Below are 18,602 nucleotides of genomic sequence, written 5' to 3' on the forward strand. Positions count from 1 at the left end.
TCAGTCTCTCCAGGAATTCTGTCTGTATTAGTTTTCCAACCCCATAATCACACTAGTGTCATGAAAGCACCATGAAATGTAGGTTTGTGCTCCCAGAGCAGATCTCTAGAGCTAGGTATTCAGCAGTCCCAGGCCTTCCACTTCCTCCCTGTTCCGTTTCTCTTACTTCCGCCTGTGAAGTGGGGTCGGGGAAGGGCTTGGGTCCCACTGGGCCATGGCTCTGGTATGTTACCCTGTACCGTGAGGTCTGCTCTTTTCTCCAGGTTTGTGCAGTCTGGCGCAGTCCTCTTTCCTGTTGCTCTCTCAGGATTCATTGCAACAACTATATTTTCTAATTGTATATGGTTTTAGGAGGAAGCCTCTGTCTCTCCTCTCACGCTGCCATTTTTAATCCCCACTATTATTGACTTACCTTTCTGTTTTTAATTCACATGTGTGTAATTGCTTAAAAAGGTATGACATTGTTGTAAGATATATTATTTTCTATTCTTTTTGTTCTGTCATTTAGTATCAGTTCCTAAGTTAAATGAGGTTTTAATCAACATACTATTTATCCATGACAGCATTTGAAATAAAAATTGATCTGAAAGTTTAAAAACTGTGTGCCCAGTCACGTTAGACATTCAAGACATGAATCACACCCAACCTTTCCTTAATGTCTCTCCTTCTGATTATTTGTAATTAATATGGGCACCAGCAATAATGTCCTTCAGTGAACTGTCTTCCCTCACTTGCCAGGTGATACCAATGTAGAAAAACAACCTGCTAAACTGCAATGTACTATTTTTACCTCTCCTCCTCCTCCTAGCTTACTTTTCAGCATTGATATTCTATGCTATCCTAACTGAAGTGGCTAGCTCCCAAAACGATGAGACTTTAAAATTTCTACATATTTGTCCCAATGTTTAAGAAATTTTCATATTTACCTGTCCAAGAAGTTAACTATGTTAGGATTCTTTAATTCTTTCATCACCAGTATCTCATTAATGATCAATTCCTTCTTTGGCTGTTTCTGTAAATTAATCTGTTTGATAGCAACCTATAATGGAAACAATTAAAAAAAATTAGAACAAGTCCCCCAATTCTCTTAGAAAAAGCACAAACACCAATCAGTTAATAATTTAATTTTTAAAACACATATTATACAATGAAATTATAACTTACTCAAATGTAGTACTTTCACTTCCACATTGCCTATGCACAAGGCTTTGTAAAACACAGAGCCTAAATATTTTTAGGTTTCTCTTGAAGCTGATTAACCAACCCAGGGTAAGCCCAGTACCAGGAATTAATCCTCTTTTCATTCCAAGCTGGGAAAATAATTTTATAAGTATTTGCTTATTGATGAAACTCAATGCATAATTCCTTCTTTTTCCCCCTTAATAAGAAAAGTGCTATAAAATTACATAGACTGATTCTTTCAGTATATGCAACTCAGAAAGAGATCACTATTAATTATTTCTTAGGTTTACCTAGTTTCCTCCTATACTAAAAGCTATTGGTAACACCCAGAAGTATGAAAAGTCCGTAGTACCTCCTGTCCCAGTGCCACATCAGTAGCAGTGAAAACTGTACCAGAGGCCCTAAAGGGAAAAAAGAAACAACCAGATTTAAGGTTTCAAAATCACTATAATTTTTAACATCTAAAGACTTTAGTCTGCATTTGGTGTCTATTCTGTATTTGATGTGCATAATTTCCATACATTTCTCTACTTTAACTACAAAGGACACATGTGTATGCCAAATGTATTTAACAATTTTTAAGTTTCATATAAAATGGTTTCATTTTATGTATTTTTCTGCAATTTGCTTCTTTATTTCAACATTGGAGAGGTGTTGTTCTTATTCACTCACAGTCATTATTATATATATATTATTAAATATATTATAATTTACCTATTATGCTCAGGAATATGAAGATGATTTTCAATTTTTTTGTTATTAAAATCAGTGCTACAACTGAAATTAGTTTAAAAAATTAAGTTTTCAAAAAAGACTTCAGCTCTTTCTAAATTCACAGAATACTTTCCATAGATTAACAACATTAAAAATTTAAGATGTTCACCTGCTCCCAGAATAGTTAGTGTAGCTTAAAAATATAAATTACTGGACAAAATCAGAACATCAGCAGACTCAAAGATCAATACTTAATGATGTGATTAAAATGCCTATTTTCAGTGCCTATAATCTTGTAGCAGATATTCTTATGCCTTTTATGTATTTAATGGACAATTTTCCCACTCATATACTCTCTTACCACCAATGGGAAATAACATTCAAGAAACGATGAACAGTCATTGTTAAGTAGTACAGTTTTTTAATAGCACCTAGAAATAAATACATTACTTATTTATACATGTCCAAAATACCACTCATAGAATACTCTAAGCGTTCAATGTCAGCAGGCAAAGAGAGCAGGCAGAAGAGATATAACAGTGTATACCTATGGACTATTTAATATTGTGGTAATACATACTTACTTATATGTAATACATACTTAATAAATACTTACCCTTGTCCAATTTTTTCATATCTTGTGTATTTTTTCTTAGGGTCACCTATGCTCACAATAGTTCCTATTTTAAACAAAACAACAACACAAAGTCAGAAGTTGGTCATACATTTTCAAATCATAAATTAATTCTCATGTCATGATTCTTTTTAATGAAATGTTTCAAAAATAATGTATATTTCAAACAAAAGGCACTAAAGAAAGTACAGTAATAAAGTATCAGAAGACACATTTCCATTTAGCTTAGACATCCTAACTAATGCCTTGATTTTCTGATCACTTTCTCAAAAATGATCACACTCTAAAGTGACTAGTACTAGTACTTTAAAACTGTACTAGTCTGCCTGAGTTAGTGGGTTCTCATGGCACGGGATATTCAGTCTCCAAACTGGGAAATTTCTGGGGAAAGGACAAATTGGTCTTCTGACTTTTCATACTGCACTGAAATGTGTTAAACTAACAATAAATTATAAAACAACTTACTATCAGAAATATATATAAACAATATTCAAATGAGTAATTCGAAGTGGCTTTTCTGACTTTTCCCATGTACCATCTATCTTTCAATATATTTAGGAAACCACTTATTACTACAAGATTACTCTACTCTAATATGAACTAATTACATGTCTGTTTTAGGAAAGTTCACAAAGTCACAACTAAGAAACAGGTTTTAAAGAATGTTGTACATAAAACCATAACTCATATTCAAAGAAGAAATTCAGATGGCCAACAGGCAAATGAAAAGATGCTCCACATTGCTGATTATTAGGGAAATGGAAATTAAAACCACAATGAGATATCACCTCATATCAGACATAGAAAAGACTAGGAACAACAAATGCTGGTGAGGATGCAGAGAAAGGGGAACCCTTGTACACTGCTGGTGGGAATGTAAGCTAGTTCAACCATTGTGGAAAGCAATATGGAGGTTCCTCAAAAAACTAAAAATAGAAATACCATTTGACCTGGGAATTCCACTCCTAGGAATTTACCTAAGAAAACAACTTCTTAGATTCAAAAAGACATATGCACCCCTATGGTTATCACAGTATTATTTACAATAGCTAAGATATGGAAGCAACCTAAGTGTCCATCAGTAGATGAATGGATAAAGATGTGGTACATATACACAATGGAATGCTATTCAGCCATAAGAAACAAATCCTACCATTTGCAACAACATGGATGGAACTGGAGGATACTACGCTCAGTGAAATAAGTCAGACAGAGAAAGACAAATACCATTTATGGAGTGTAACAATGAAGCAAAACTGTAGGAAAAAAATAGCAGCAGACTCACAGACAGTTGATGGATGAAAAAGGAGAAGAGAAAAAAAAATTTTTAAGCCTACACATACACACACAGAGGATGGTCATTTTGTTGTTTAGTTATTTAGGAACACTTTGTATTCTCATACTGAGAAGCTATAGGTATGCATAAATATATACAACTTCCTTTGATAAAGTTTCCTACTATGACCTTCAGATTTCACTCAAGAAAAAGTATTACTCCCAAAGGTACTGTCTTTGCAAAGACATTGCTCATTAGTCAACACATAATAATAAACTAGCAAAGAGAGTATTATTTTGGCTTCACTAGATTTTAATTTACCCTATTGTTCCCAGGAGAAAACAATTTATTCTTCGTGTTTTAAGTCAAAATGTAAGGGGGTAAATTAAAATCCATCTGGGCCAATGTTTCAAGAGCTGTTAACAATTTAAGAGTAATGTAAAATATAGGTAACATACTTAATTTTTCCATAATCTCTTCATCCGTCATTTTGGTCTTCTTTTTCTGTTTGTCAGAAGATTTGGCACCACTATCAACATTAGAATCACCAACTGCTGCAGGAATAGGGTCAATTACAGACCGTGTATAAATCTGCAGAGAGACAGTTAATTATTGAGATTTGAGGAGAAATATTTTTAGGTATTCTCTGATTTTTAACTTAAACTAAGTTATCTCCAGTGTTATAAAAAATGTAAATAATATTTTCAGACTTAATCTTATTAAAGACTTAAAACTAAGAATAATATGAAACATTTTTCTTCAGGACATCACGTACATATTTTAAGTCTGTCCAGCAAAACAGCAGACCCATGAATGACATTTAAGTATAACCAGATATAAAATGATATGCTAACTATGAAGTAAAAATTGTACAAGTTTAAAAATCATATTTTTACTAAAGAAGAGAGATAAAGAGCAAAATTATAGAAACCTTGATGTTGAAATAACTATTAATTCCCACAAAAATGTTTACACAAATATGGTTTCTACCATTTCATTTCAAACAGCCAGTTCTAGGAGATGAAGAAAATAAGAGTCCTGTATCATTAGATCAGGGTCTAACAGCAGCCCTCGGAGCCCTCCAGGACGACTGTGCCATCACTCCACCACACTCCATTGTACAGCACTCTTGTCTGTCTCTATCTAAGGTCACTACTGTTCAAATTCTCCCACGTCTGGTTGGGAATTACTCTCAGCAGCCTCCTGAATGACACCAAGGCTTTGAGAGAAATGTAAAATGGGAGATGAAATATGTAACCTGGGTACAACGTTAAGATCTAAGTTTTATATGTAGTAGTTAGATGCACTGAGATAGAGAAAGCCAGAGAAATAGATGAATTCTCTGGAAAAGATGTAATGTAGAAAGAAAAAATGAGTTAAGTATTCTAACTTTTAAGAAAGCTATGCCATTTTAATTTTCAAAGAACTAGTTTTTTGACAAGTGGTCTTTAGGTGAGACTCTACTAGTTAAATTACTCCATACTAAAATATTTTAAGCCCAGAGGGCTTTTTAAAAATTAATCACTAGAAGTCAAATATGGACTAATGCCCTTTAAAAACACACATGGACAGACACACAGCCCAATCCACGAAACAGGCACTCACTGATTTTGTATGATCCGGTCGTGGGGCAATAACAGGAGGAGCGGCTTCCTCATCGTCATCATCTTCCTCTGTTACTGTTGCTGATGTTTCTGATCCCTTGGTATTTAGCTGCATTTCATACATGAACAAAATAAGGAAGACAAGTCAAATATAATAGTTTGTTAAAACAGTACTCTTTTTTAACATACTTGAATAAATGTATTTCTTTAATTTCAAAGCATAAAATTTCACTGTTTCTAATCTAATAATTTAAAAAGGAAAGGCAATTTCATGTTACAGAAAAGTAAGTTTATGAAATAAATGTATACAGTAAATATCAAGTGCCAATTATGAAATTGTGAGAGAATTTATACCTTTTATGTGGAATTTTATAGCGTTTAAACAAGCCCTAAAAGGAAACAATCACTTTGTTAAGACTAAAACCAAAGATCCTTTAAGCTTTGTAAAAGTCAGAGTCATATTTGGTCATTTGAAACAGCCATATTCAACAGAAAAAAATGGTAGTTAATGAAGCAAAAGAGGAGGCATTAACCTTTATACAGAGCTTATTATATGCCAGGTATATACTAGATAGGTAGTTTGCAAGTTATTGTATTTAGTCTTCATATAAATCCAGGAGACTGTTTCCTCTTAATTGAGGAACTGAAATAAAAGTGTCTGTCTGCAGGAGGTAATTGCGCTTACATGACAACTTACAGTTTCAGGGACAACCCTGAAGACTGTGACAAGCTTCTTTTGTTCAGTATGTTTCCACAGTCTACATTCAACAGAATGGTGCCAGAGGTAAATGCTAGCAAGTTCTTTGTGTTCATGTTTATACATGAAAACATTACCAAAAGTAGCTAAACTGTTCTAAAAATCGCAGTAAGTGTCCCTCACTTTAAGTATTCCTATCAAGGAAATTCTGTTTACTTAATATGGCTTCCTCAACTAATCAAGTGGCTAGCTAAGAACATATTAAGTATTTATTTCTGATGGCTGTAATTTATTTTAGAAGGGAAAATAAAACCTGAGATTTGTTTTGGGTAACTTAAATTAGAACAAGAGCTACAAGTAATAATAACATTATTAACTTACTGCTGGTGTTCCAGAAGGGAATCCATCTTTTTCTGAATATAAGACAGATAATAATGCTTCAGTTAATTAAAAAATAAAACTTCTATATAACAAAAGGAAGAAAATATAAAGCAGAGCAAGCAAGTGTTCTTAGACTAATTTCAGATTAAGCTGAAGTCTTGAAAAAATGGCAGTATCAGTATACAAATGAGAATTTTTATGAGATTAAGCTAACAAAGTTCAAACCTTAATGGAACTCTGTAAATTAATCAAAAATCACTTAGTTGTATACTTCAAATATATGAATTTTATAGCATGTAAATTATACCTTAATATAGTTACTAAACTTTATTTGAAATGATACCTGTCAACCTGTACTTATTAAAACAAAACAGAAATTTATTCATAATACTTTCTCCAGAAAACTGCTTTAACTTAAACCCTTCAGGCAAAGGCAATTGTGCAAAGGAAAATTCTTGACATAAATTTTGATCAATATGAAAGCAAATCCCTAAAGGCAAAACATAGTTCAAAAAGACTATGTCAAAATACTCTTCTGGAATTTAGAACAAGTTTTGTTTTGCTTTTTAAAATGGCCAGATTTAATATAATATTTACATGGGATGAAAAGAATATACCATTATCTGGTCAATCACTGGTTTTTAAAAAAGATTACTAACAGACTTACTGGTTGACACAAAAGTTTTAGGAATAAGTCTGACCTTTTGCTAAGGATATAGCAGACAAGTAAAGACAAACAAACCAACCAAGATCACTTGCCAAGCGGCCTCTATTTCTTCCTTAAACACAGGTCTTACTTTTTTGAGGATGCAATCTAAGTACAATTAATTATAAGTATATGTACGATTTTAGGTCAATCATATTGTTTTTACAATTTGCATGTAAGACTTCAGGAGAAAGAGACGCATATTAAATGATACCCTAAAGATGTAATTAGCAAAATCCACAATGAGGGGAAACAGGACAAAGATCCTATTTCTTTAATAAATTGCAAGAGAGAGTGAGGGAGGGAAGCCTAAGTATCAAGAGATATAGCAACGAACTAACTGTACTGAATGGACTTCACTCTGACACTGATTTGAATAAATAAACTATTTAAAAAAATCTACTATTCACCCATTATTACCTGAAGATGCTATGATTCTGAAGTATAAATTCTTTTCATTCTAATGCTTGTTTTATGTTTATGTATTTGGTAAATAAGTTTCAATTTCTGAATAGCCTTAAACATTTTTACATCAAAGTCTGTGTATTTATATGGTAAAACAGGCCTCTTCCTGTCCCATTAACAATAAATATACTTCTGGTATAAACAGGCCTATAAATCAGCATCTTTCCCTTCCACTGCTGTATGTCATTCCAAAACAGTGAAGAAAAACAAACAAAAGGCCAGAATATCTACTTTTGGCAAAGCTAAGAGATTAATACGATCCCCACACTCCAAGTTATGTGTAAGAGCAGCCCTAATCAGTTTACAATGGCAGATCTTTGCAAGGGGAAAAAGTAGAGACAAGAATCATAGATTAGCTCTTTATTTTTGCAGAAGCAACAGCTCTGCAATCCCATTTACATCAGCCTTTTACCACGGTTTGATGTCTTACCAGAAGGAGTAAAGCTCAGGTATTTCTGCTTCACTGTATTGGAGTCATAGAACTTTAAGACATCCAGCACAGCCTGAGGATTCTTCTTTTGCTCTAGTTTGGTGATATTGGAGGTCTGTAATAATCGAGCCCACTGTTCTGGCATGCCCTAACAAAAAAATATAATAAATGAGCTATTTTGAGTTGCTCTAATAAAACCAATTTCTAGGGATAAATGACAAAACACATAAAACAAATCAATCTAACAACTGTAGGTCTGACTAAATTCTAAAAGGTATAGTTTTCTGTAGGCTATTTTTCTAAATCTAGCTTACATAATTATAATTAATAGGCTTAGTTCTCTAGGAAAAAGATAAATCCAATTACAAACACTTTGTATTAAGAATTCAGTTAACATAGGGAGAGAAAAGTTAACTTCAAACTTTAAAAGAAAGGTTTGAGCACTGATAAATAAATGAGTCCCAAGGTGAACTTACAGTGAATTCTCCAGTAACAGCATCAAAGCCAACATGGATGGTGTGTTCAAAATCAGATGGAGGAGAAATTTCTGGTCGTTCCTTCTCTTTCTTTTTACTTCCTAGATGACATTAAAACACAATTGGTGTATTTAAACCTGATTAATAAAGGTACTAAAAATCATGTGTTTATATTTTCCTGAAACAGATTAGAAACAAAGCCATTCTAGAAAGGACTTCCCCTAAGGACACTAACCAACAGGAAACTGATAAATGAAGTACAGCATCTATTCTGACATCAAGCGGAGTTGGGGACAACCAGCTGGGTGCCCTGCTTAAAGAGGCCTCAGACTGAGCCAGTACCAGGCCTAAGGGTCAGGTCAAGCCCCTCAGAACACTGGTTCTGGCATAAATACAGGCCTACACCATAGATACTGAGCTATTTGGAAAACAAAGTCTATCATCAAATCCTTTTTGCACTGGGCTACAACCCACCCAGAAAGAACAATTTACATTACTATTACTATGTGGATGAAACACAGTATATAGACAGGTAGTTCACAAAGACCTTGTCACAATTCTTGTGCAACTCTAAGCCTTCTTTTTTACTGAAATTAATAACTGCTACATTTTAAAGTTTCCCAGCTTTTCTGTGGTTCCACTAATTATTTCTGCCACATACCTATCAATAACATTCTCTGTAAATTCAAATACATCAGTACCAATTGTCCATATATGCATGGGTCTGTTTTGGAATGTTCTTGTTGTAATCATCTCTTTATCTTTATTCCAATACCAGACTGTGTTCATTATTATAGTTTGAAAATGATCACTGAAGCTGCACAGTATGTCTTGTAACTTTTTCTTTTTTCAAAGCTGTTAGCTAGTCTAGATTTTATATTTCCATGTAAATTTTAGAATGAGCTTAATTAATTTCTACAAAAGAGTGTATTTGGGATTTTGATTGGGATTGCATCAAATCTATAAATAAATTTAAGGGCAACTGATTTCTTAATAACACTGAGTCTTCTAATCCACAAAAACAGTGAACCTCACTTAAGCTTAGGTCTTCTTTAATTTCCCTCAGCAGTTTTATACTTATTAGTGTATAGATCTGCAACTGCTGTTGTCACATTTCTGTCTCAGTACAACTGACCCTTAAACAACATGGGGATCAGAGGTACCAACCTCCTGCACAGTCTTAAATCCATGTATAACTTTTGACTCCCCCAAAACATAAACTACTAATAGTCTACTACTGACTGGAAACCTTACTGATAACATAAACAGTTGGTTAACATGTATTTGATATGTTACATGTATATATATTGCATTCTCATAGTAAAGTAAGCTAGAGAAAATGTTTCCAAATTGTTGGAAATCTTCAAATAACTTTCCAATGTATTTATTGAAAAATATTAATGTATTAGTGGACTCACAGTTCAAACCTGTGGTTTTCAAGGGCCAACTGTACTTCAAAACTTCTATTGCTATTACAAATGGTACACCTTTAAAAATTTTGATTTTTAATTGTTCACTGATGGCATATAGAAACACAACTGAATCTTAAATACTGACTTTATGTCTTGAAGCCTCATTATACCTACTTTTTAGTATTAGTATTTTTTTAGCTACCACAGGATGTACTATAAAAATTCAGTCATGTTGTCAGTGAATAATGAAAGGTTTGCTTCTTCCTTCTCACTATGGATTCCTTTTTTTCTTTTTCTTGCCTTATTGCATAGGCTAGAACTGCTAGTACACTGCTGAATAAAAGTCGTGAAAGAGAAATATTTCCACTCTTTCTGATCTTAGAGGGAAAGAGTGATTTTTTTCCACCACTAAGTTTGACACCAGTGGTAGATTTTCAAAGATGCCTTTTATCAGAAATGAATAATGACTTTTGTCAAATGTTTTTTCTATAGCTATTGAGGCAAAAATATGGTTTATCTTTTAAGTTTTGTTAATACAGTGAATTACACTGACTGATTTCCAAATGTTACACCAGTCTTGCATTTCTGAAATGAAATCCTCTTGGTCATGATATATTACGCTTTTTAAATATTGTTGGACTCTCCTAAAATCTTGCTAAGATTTTGCATCTATGTTCACAAAGGATATTGGTATGTAGTCTTTTTTTCTTGTATGTCTTTGATTGAAGTATCAGGGTAACTAACACTGGTCTTATAAACTGAGTAGGTAAATATTTTTTCCTGTTAAATTCTCTGAAGTTTAAGTAGAATGGTGATATTTATTCCTTAAGCATTTGCTAGAATTAACCAATGGAGCCCTTAGGGTCTGACATTTTCTTTGTGGGAAGGCTATTAACTACAAACTAAATTTTTGTCAGAGAAACAGTGTTTTCAGGTTACCTATTTCTTCTATGGTGAGCTTTAAAACTTTGTGTCTTTCAAGAAGTTTTCCCTTTATATAACATGTTGTATGTTTGTAATATTATCTTGCCTTTTTAATATCTATAAAATCTATAGGGATGCCACTTCTCTCCTTCTCAATATTGGTAATTTGTGTCTCCTCTCTTTTTTCTCCATATCAGTTTGGCTAGATGTTTATCTGTTTTATTGATATTCTCAACAAATCACCTTTTGGTTTCACTGATTTTTCTGTATTTTTTTTTTCTATTTCACTTATCTCCACTTTGATTTTTATTATTTCTTTATTCTATTTATTCTGGATCTCATCTCCTCTTCCCTTCTTGTTTACTAAGATGGCTTAGCTGAAATCACTGCTTTGGAACCTTTCTTTTCTAATATGAGTGCTTAATTCTATAAACTTTCTTCTAAGTGTTGCTTTAGCAGCATCATACAGATACTGATGTTCCGAGTTTTCATTTTTATTAAGTTTAATATACTTTCTAAATATGTTTTTCATTTCTTCATTTATTGGCAAGTGTCTTATTTATTTCCAAATATTTCCAGAGATCTTTTTTTTATCTATTTCTAATTTAATTACATTGCAGTCACAGAATATTTTTTGTAATTTGAATCCTTCTGAATTTATTAAGACTTAAAAAATGACCCTAGAATACAATTTATCTCAGTACATGTTCCATGTTCACTTGAAAAGAATGTGTATTCTGCTGGGTGGAGTTTTCTATAATATAATCAGTCAAACTGGTTGTTAGTTTTAGCAATTTTCTGTCTACTTGTTCAACCAATTATTGGGAGAAGTACACTGGAATCTCCAACTATACCTGGATTTGTCTATTTCTCCTTGAAATTCTACCCATTTTTGCTTCATGTATTTTATTTACTTACTTATTAAGGTATCATTGATATACAATCTCATGAAGGTTTCACATGAGCAACATGATGGTTACTACATTCACCCATATTATCAAGTCCCCGACACACACCCCTGTTGCAGTCACTGTCCATCAGTGTAGTAAGATGCTATAGAGTCACTACTTGTCTTCTCTGTTTATATGTGCTAATCATAATACCCCTTAATCCCCTTTTCCCTTCCTCCCCACTCACCCCCCACCCACCCCTTCTCTTTGATAACCACTAGTCCCTTCTTGGAGCCTGTGAGTCTGCTGCTGTTTTGCTTTGTTGTTATACTCCACAAATGAGTGAAATCATTTAGTACATGTCTTTCTCTGCCTGGTTTATTTCACTGCTTCATGTATTCTGAAGGTCTACTAGTAAGCACGTAAATGTTTACTTCTATCATCTTAATGAACCGACCCTATTCTCTTTATGGGCATTTCTCATCCTTATTCAGAGCAGCATTTTTTGCCCTAAAATTGACTTTGTCTGGTATCAACATAGCCAATCCAGGTTTCTTCTCACTGCTAGCATATTAAAAAAAATTCCTTTTACTTTAGTCTGTTTTGCAGCTTTCTATTTATTAAGTGGATTTCCTTACGTGGCATATAGATAGGTTGGCTTTAGCAATCTGATAATCTGTCTTTTAATTAGAGTGTCTATATAAGTTACATTTAATGTGACTGCTGATGAAATTGGGTTTAAACCCATGATTTTATTGTTTTCTGATCTCCATCAGACATTATATCTGTTCTTTGTTTCCATTTCCCTTTTTCTTTTGGATTAACTAGTTTTTTTTTAATAATTTCCTTTTATCTCCCTTGTTGATTTTTAAGCTATAATTCTTTTTATGCCATAAAGTTCACCCAGGGTTTTAGTATTTTACAGAGCTATACAGCCATCACCAAAATCTAACTTTGGAACATTTTCATCACACCTAAAAGAAACCTTTCTATCTGTTAGCAATCTCTCTCCATTGCACCTCCTCACCCTCTCCAAGCTGTAGGCCACCACTAATCTTTCTGTCTCCACAGATTTTTCTTTTTTGGCCATTTCATGTAAGTGGGCTCATACACCATGTGGTCTTTGGTAATTAGCTTTTTCCACTTAGTTCTTTTATACATTTTAAAAAGACTTTGTTTCCCCTTCACTTGAAAGATATTTTTCATAGGATACAGAATCCTAAGTTGACAAATATTTTTCTTACAGTCCTTTAAAGATGTTATTCCTTGTTTTCTGGTTTGCACTGTTGCCTACATAAAGTCTGTTGTCATTTCTTGTTCCTCTATATGTAATATGCCTTTTCTTTTTGGTAGCTTTTTATTTATTTATTTTCAATAGAATATTTCTTAGAGGTGTTTTAGGTTCACAGAAAATTGAGCCAAAGGTTTGGAAGCTTTTAAGATTTTCTCTTTATCACTGGTTAAACAATTTATGTGCTGTCATGTAGTTTTCATTGTGTTTCCTGTGCTCAGAATTCACTGAACTTCTTATATCTACAGGTTTACAGTCTCCATTAAATTTGGAAATTTTCAGTCATTCAAAAAAAACTTATTTTTTGTCTCACCTTCCCCTTCTTTGGAGACTTTAGTTATAGATACATTAGTCTGCTTAAAGTTGTCCCATAGCTGCTGTTCACTTTTGCTTCAGTCTTTTTCCCCTGTGTTTCATTTTCAATTATTTCTATTGATATGATCTTCAAATTCACTAATCTTTTCTTCAGCAATGTCTAATTTACTGTTAATCCTGTCCATTGTACTTTCCAACTCTAGAATTTTGATTTGTTCATATTGTATCTTCCACTGCTACTTCTTAATATGGTGAATCTTTCCTTGGGTTCTTCAGCATATGGGATACAGTTATTTAACTCTTTTAATGTCCTTGTCTACTAACCCCATCATTTGTATTATTTCTGGATTGACACTGATTGATGGATTTTACTCATTATGGGTCTTTGCATACCTGGAAAATACTGAATGGATGCCAGACATTGAAAACTTTTCCTTGTTAGGTGTTAGGTATTTCTGTATTCCTATAAATATTGGTGAGCTTTGTTCTGGGATACAGGTGATTCTTGGCTGTTTATTCAGATAGAAGATAAATGAATTTAGAAACAATTTATCCTTTTAGGTATTATTTTTAAGTTTTACTAGGAAGGACTAGAGCAGCATTTAATATAAGGCTAATTCTACCCCACTACTGATGAAAGACTCTGTCCAATACTGTATACTCTGCATGGTTGGAGTGGGAAACATTCTGGGCTTTCAAATATGTATTGAAAGCTGTTGTATACTACTGTCTCCTTTCTCATTTTTGTTGCCCTTGTGATATATATTAAAACAACAACAACAACCACCAAAACCTTTTTAAATGGGCATTTTAGTTGGATCTGGGAAGGAAGAGAGTAAATAGAGTGGTCAATCTGCTATATTTAACCATAAGATTCTCCTAATATAGAAGAGCTGAAAGTTGTGTTGTTTGATAAGTCTGCATATATAAAACAGGAATGTTACTGTACACTATTCTGTTTACAAAGATGCTATTGACCTAGCATTAGTAGGAACATACTTTTTTTTTTGACTAGTGATTTGGGCTCAAATGTCCATCTCTCTAGGTCTCCCAGGCACATACAGTATTTATTGTAAGAGATCTGGCTATGGTAAGGGGGCAGGGCACACTGGTCATGGAAAGGAACAGAGGAAAATGCAAGCCTAGTTAAGCCTAGTATCTTTACAGAAATACATAATTACATCTATCATAAACAAACTCTCATTTTCCACCAGACTGTGAATAATTTGAGTTCATGCCCTCTACTCTTTTTATGTCCCCTGACTTGTAACTTGGTATCCTGCATAGTGGAGAAAATATTTTATTAACCAACTATAAGCTAATGGTTTAGTTTTTACATGGCTATGAATGGCTGACAGAAAAACATACAATTTTGTGTACTATAAAAATACTTCTTTCTTCTTTTAAATATATCTGCTCAGCATTCCACTTCTGATTTGCATATGTTTAGGAAAGATATTATTTTCTCATATGACCCTGATTATAGATGACTGGTCCAAGGTAGGCATCTAATTCAAGCCAGGTCAACCATAGTTCCCCACATACTCCCAGAGAATTAGATTGATTCAGGAGTGAATACCTAAATTAAGCTAGAATTAGCACCCTGAGAATCATTCCCTCACTAGTAAAGCAAGTCACAAAAATAAAGACCAGGAACTAATGGAGGGTTATGCTTCCTAACACACAGAGAAAATCAGTCTGAAAAAAGAAAGAAATGTGATCAGGCACACAGAAAGGGGAATGATAGACATATAGCAAGAGAATTCCTAGTTCCTATTATGTCTAAGGCCCAGCCATACTTTTCAGCTGGGAATGTTAAGAGTTTAGAGACATATACTAAAGAAAGTTCAATATATGTTAAGAATATAGAATGAAAAGTTAAGGAAGTGAAAATGACTGAGCAGAACTTGAGACACATCTACATACATTAGTCCACTTAAAAGAAAATGACACAATATCCTAAAAATCTGTTTAATTCCATTTGTTTTTATAAAACACACACATATACACCCAAATACTCCCTGTATTTTAGTAGTCCAAGTAGGAAGGGAACGGGATATTAAAAACAGTATTTAAAACAAAGATATTGAAGCACATCTCAAATCAAACAGGAAAAGAAACTTCTTACAATAAAATACACAACTTTAGTGTACTAGGGGAAAAAACATTCTTAGAATCATTTTCCAACTTCACTAGACCACAAACCAAGCAGGCAGGCAGCAACCTTCGCAACCTTCAGTCAAGAGGTAGGGCCCCCAAGTCATGTATTGCACAAAAGTTACTTAAGAGAATCATAGTATGCCACTGCCACATCCTTTACAGCCACCACTGTTAGGTACATTTGAACAGAGTCTCAGGCTAAAAAACCCCCATCTCTTTAAAAGACTCTTCTGTTTTCAGTCTAACAGAATCAGTGATTACCCTTTTCTCCTTTTGATCCAGAACAGCTTCAAATTGGTGAAACTAAACTTGTTCCATTATAAGAAGGGTATTCTTTGGGAAACAGGCAGATAAATATGAGCTACTATTATTAATCTTATAATTAGATTTTTAGACCAGGAGGATATTTACAGTTCTATTATATTCATAATCAACCAGAAGTGAAGGTGCATAGGTTGAATAATTAGATGTGAAAAATCACTTTAGTTAATACACACTATACCACTCAACACTACCTAACTACACAGACTTTCAAAAATAAGCCAAGACAACAGCTCATCACTAGATAGTTCAAAGGTTTAATTTTTTTTAGCCTTTTAGAAAAACAAGAGAAAGTATCTGTGACCCATAGTTTGGCAAAGACTTCTTAAAATACAAAAAGCTCAAACCATAAAGTAAAACAATCTATCAATTCAACTACACCAAAATTAATAACTCCTGTTCATAAAGAGATATCACTGAAAGGGTGAAAAGGCGATCATAACCTGGAAAACTGTATTTAATAACATAACTGATGAAGGATTAGTATACAGAATATAAATAGTATTTATTAATAACATTTAATAAAAATTTCAACAGAAAAACTAAACAGATGCTACAAAAAATACATATTAATGGTAAATTAACATATTGAAAAGGAAATTTCCCTAGTCATAAGGGAATGCAAATTAAAGCCATTATGACATACAATTTTACACCTCCTAAATTGGCAACAATTAAAGTCTTGCAGTGTGAGTATTTGCAAAGATGTTCAGCAATGGGAACAGTCTTATTCTGTGGATGAGACTGAACATAAAAAAAAATCCTTTAGAAAGCACTCTGACAAACCTAGTTAAGTCACACAGGAATATCCTGTAACCCAGAAATTTTACTTCTGAGTGTATGCCTCAGAGCAACCTTTCAATCTTTAGCCAGGACCCACACTACATTTTACATCCTGACTGAGTACACACATAACCAAAACAAAAGTTTCATGAAACAACTCTTTCACTGTGTATAATACACTCTGATTATTTCTATTCTATTTCATTTACTGTCATGCATTATAATACAGTGGTTTGTAACATTATATGTATATTAGAATTACCTGAGGTATTCAAAAAATTAAAAGCAATGTCCAGGTTAATTTAAAAATTAAAGACTTATGTCTATGCAAGTCCCTGACTCTAATTCAACTGGTCTGGGATAGAGTTTGGACATGGATTTATTTTTTTAAGCTTCCCAAAAGATTTTAATAAGCAATTAGAATCAGGAACAAGTAAACTAATGGACTACCTGATGTTTGAAAAGCATTGCCCTAAAGAAATACCTGCATGTGTATCCACCAAGAGATATGTTCAAGATTACCCATGGCAGGATTTTTCATGAAAACAACCCAAATGTGTATTAACAGGAGACTGCTTAAGAAAATTGCCGTATATTTATACAGTGTACTAATATATAGCAGTGAAAAAGAGCAAACTACAGCTACACATAAGCAGTGAAAATGAACTACAACTACACATATAAGAAATTGAGTGAAAAATGTTAAGTACTAGAAAAATAACTTTAAGTATGATTCCATTTATGAAATGTTCCCAAGTAGGCAAGCTTAAACCACATATTATTTGGGGATATTATGTCATAAAATTACAATAAAAAGCAAGGAGTAAAAAAATGCAAAATCTAGGATGGTGGAAATTAAGGGAGCAAAGAGATAGATGGGGCAAAGTAGATGGGGATTTCAAAGGTACTGACAAAATAGGATGGGTGATGGGTACAAGGATGTTTTATTAAAATATATACATTATGTATAGTATATTCTTATGTATATGATGTCACCACAGAACTAAAAAATTAAAGCAAAATTCTGTTTGTTCTAGAACAGGCTAAATTAATCAAAGGTAAAAAATCAGACATTAGTTGCCTGAAGCCAGGGGAGAGTAGATTGCTTGGGATAGAATCTGAAAGACTTTTCTAGGGAGATGGAAATGGTGTATAATGTGATATGGTGATAATGATCATGGCTTACTTAGACAGGTGTATCCATTTGTTAAAACTGTACAGATAATTTTTGTGCATTTCAATACATGTAAACTTCACCTAAAAAAATAAGTCATGTGAAGGCAGAATAATTGTTGAAGTTGGGTGACAGGGTTCACTAGACTATTACACTTAGTGTATTTTGACACTTTCTATAATAGAAAACTTTTTAAAAGAAGTGAAAAAGGAATTAGGTAAGGCAAAGTTTTCTTTTTAAAGTTTGTAAAGTTTTAAGCACTAAAAAGCTACTAGATCTTGAATGTAATAAACCTAAGAAAACAAAAAGACTTTAGAAATCACCACAAAAACTAATAGTTATTAATTACAGATCTCAAGACCTATAAACCAAAATGCAATCAGAGTCATCCCTGGGCCACCAGGACCCTCACTCTCCCTTTGTTAGGGAGGACCTTGAGTTAGTTACTGCTGATAAGTAAGTCTGGAAGAAAGGAAGGGAAGGCAGAGTTAACAAAGAGTAACACTGGGAGATTCTCAAAATGATGAGAGAAATTGGTATGCTCTTTTTTATGTATTAATATGTATTTTTATGTGTTTTCTGTTTGTATTTGTGTATTTATGTATTTATGTAAATGCATGTTCAATTTGCTCACAAACTCTACCACTGCTCTGAGTAAAGAACTGTCCACACTTCCTTTTGTTTCATTTGTGTTCTTTTCCCCTTTCCAAGGCTGCCTCCAAGTACATTTTGTCCTACCTTGAGCATTCCCCTACTGCACTTTGCAC

The 18,602-nt window shown here is 33.3% G+C and overlaps 1 protein-coding gene across 2 annotated transcripts in view; it reads right to left on the reverse strand.

The window, feature by feature from the left end:
- Positions 1-18,602, reverse strand: part of PAK2 (p21 (RAC1) activated kinase 2) — a 126,738-nt gene that overhangs the window by 40,119 nt on the left and 68,017 nt on the right. For both annotated transcript variants that reach the window (XM_036875151.2, XM_057501485.1), the window contains exons 3-10: positions 8,566-8,666; positions 8,090-8,237; positions 6,489-6,520; positions 5,412-5,519; positions 4,265-4,397; positions 2,513-2,576; positions 1,535-1,583; positions 927-1,039 (exon numbers count right to left, since the gene is read on the reverse strand). In XM_036875151.2, coding sequence (XP_036731046.2) covers positions 927-1,039; positions 1,535-1,583; positions 2,513-2,576; positions 4,265-4,397; positions 5,412-5,519; positions 6,489-6,520; positions 8,090-8,237; positions 8,566-8,666 — 748 coding nt within the window. The remainder of the gene's footprint in view (positions 1-926; positions 1,040-1,534; positions 1,584-2,512; positions 2,577-4,264; positions 4,398-5,411; positions 5,520-6,488; positions 6,521-8,089; positions 8,238-8,565; positions 8,667-18,602) is intronic.

This window comes from Manis pentadactyla, chromosome 1 (assembly GCF_030020395.1).
Source record: "Manis pentadactyla isolate mManPen7 chromosome 1, mManPen7.hap1, whole genome shotgun sequence".
NCBI classification, from domain to species: domain Eukaryota; kingdom Metazoa; phylum Chordata; class Mammalia; order Pholidota; family Manidae; genus Manis; species Manis pentadactyla.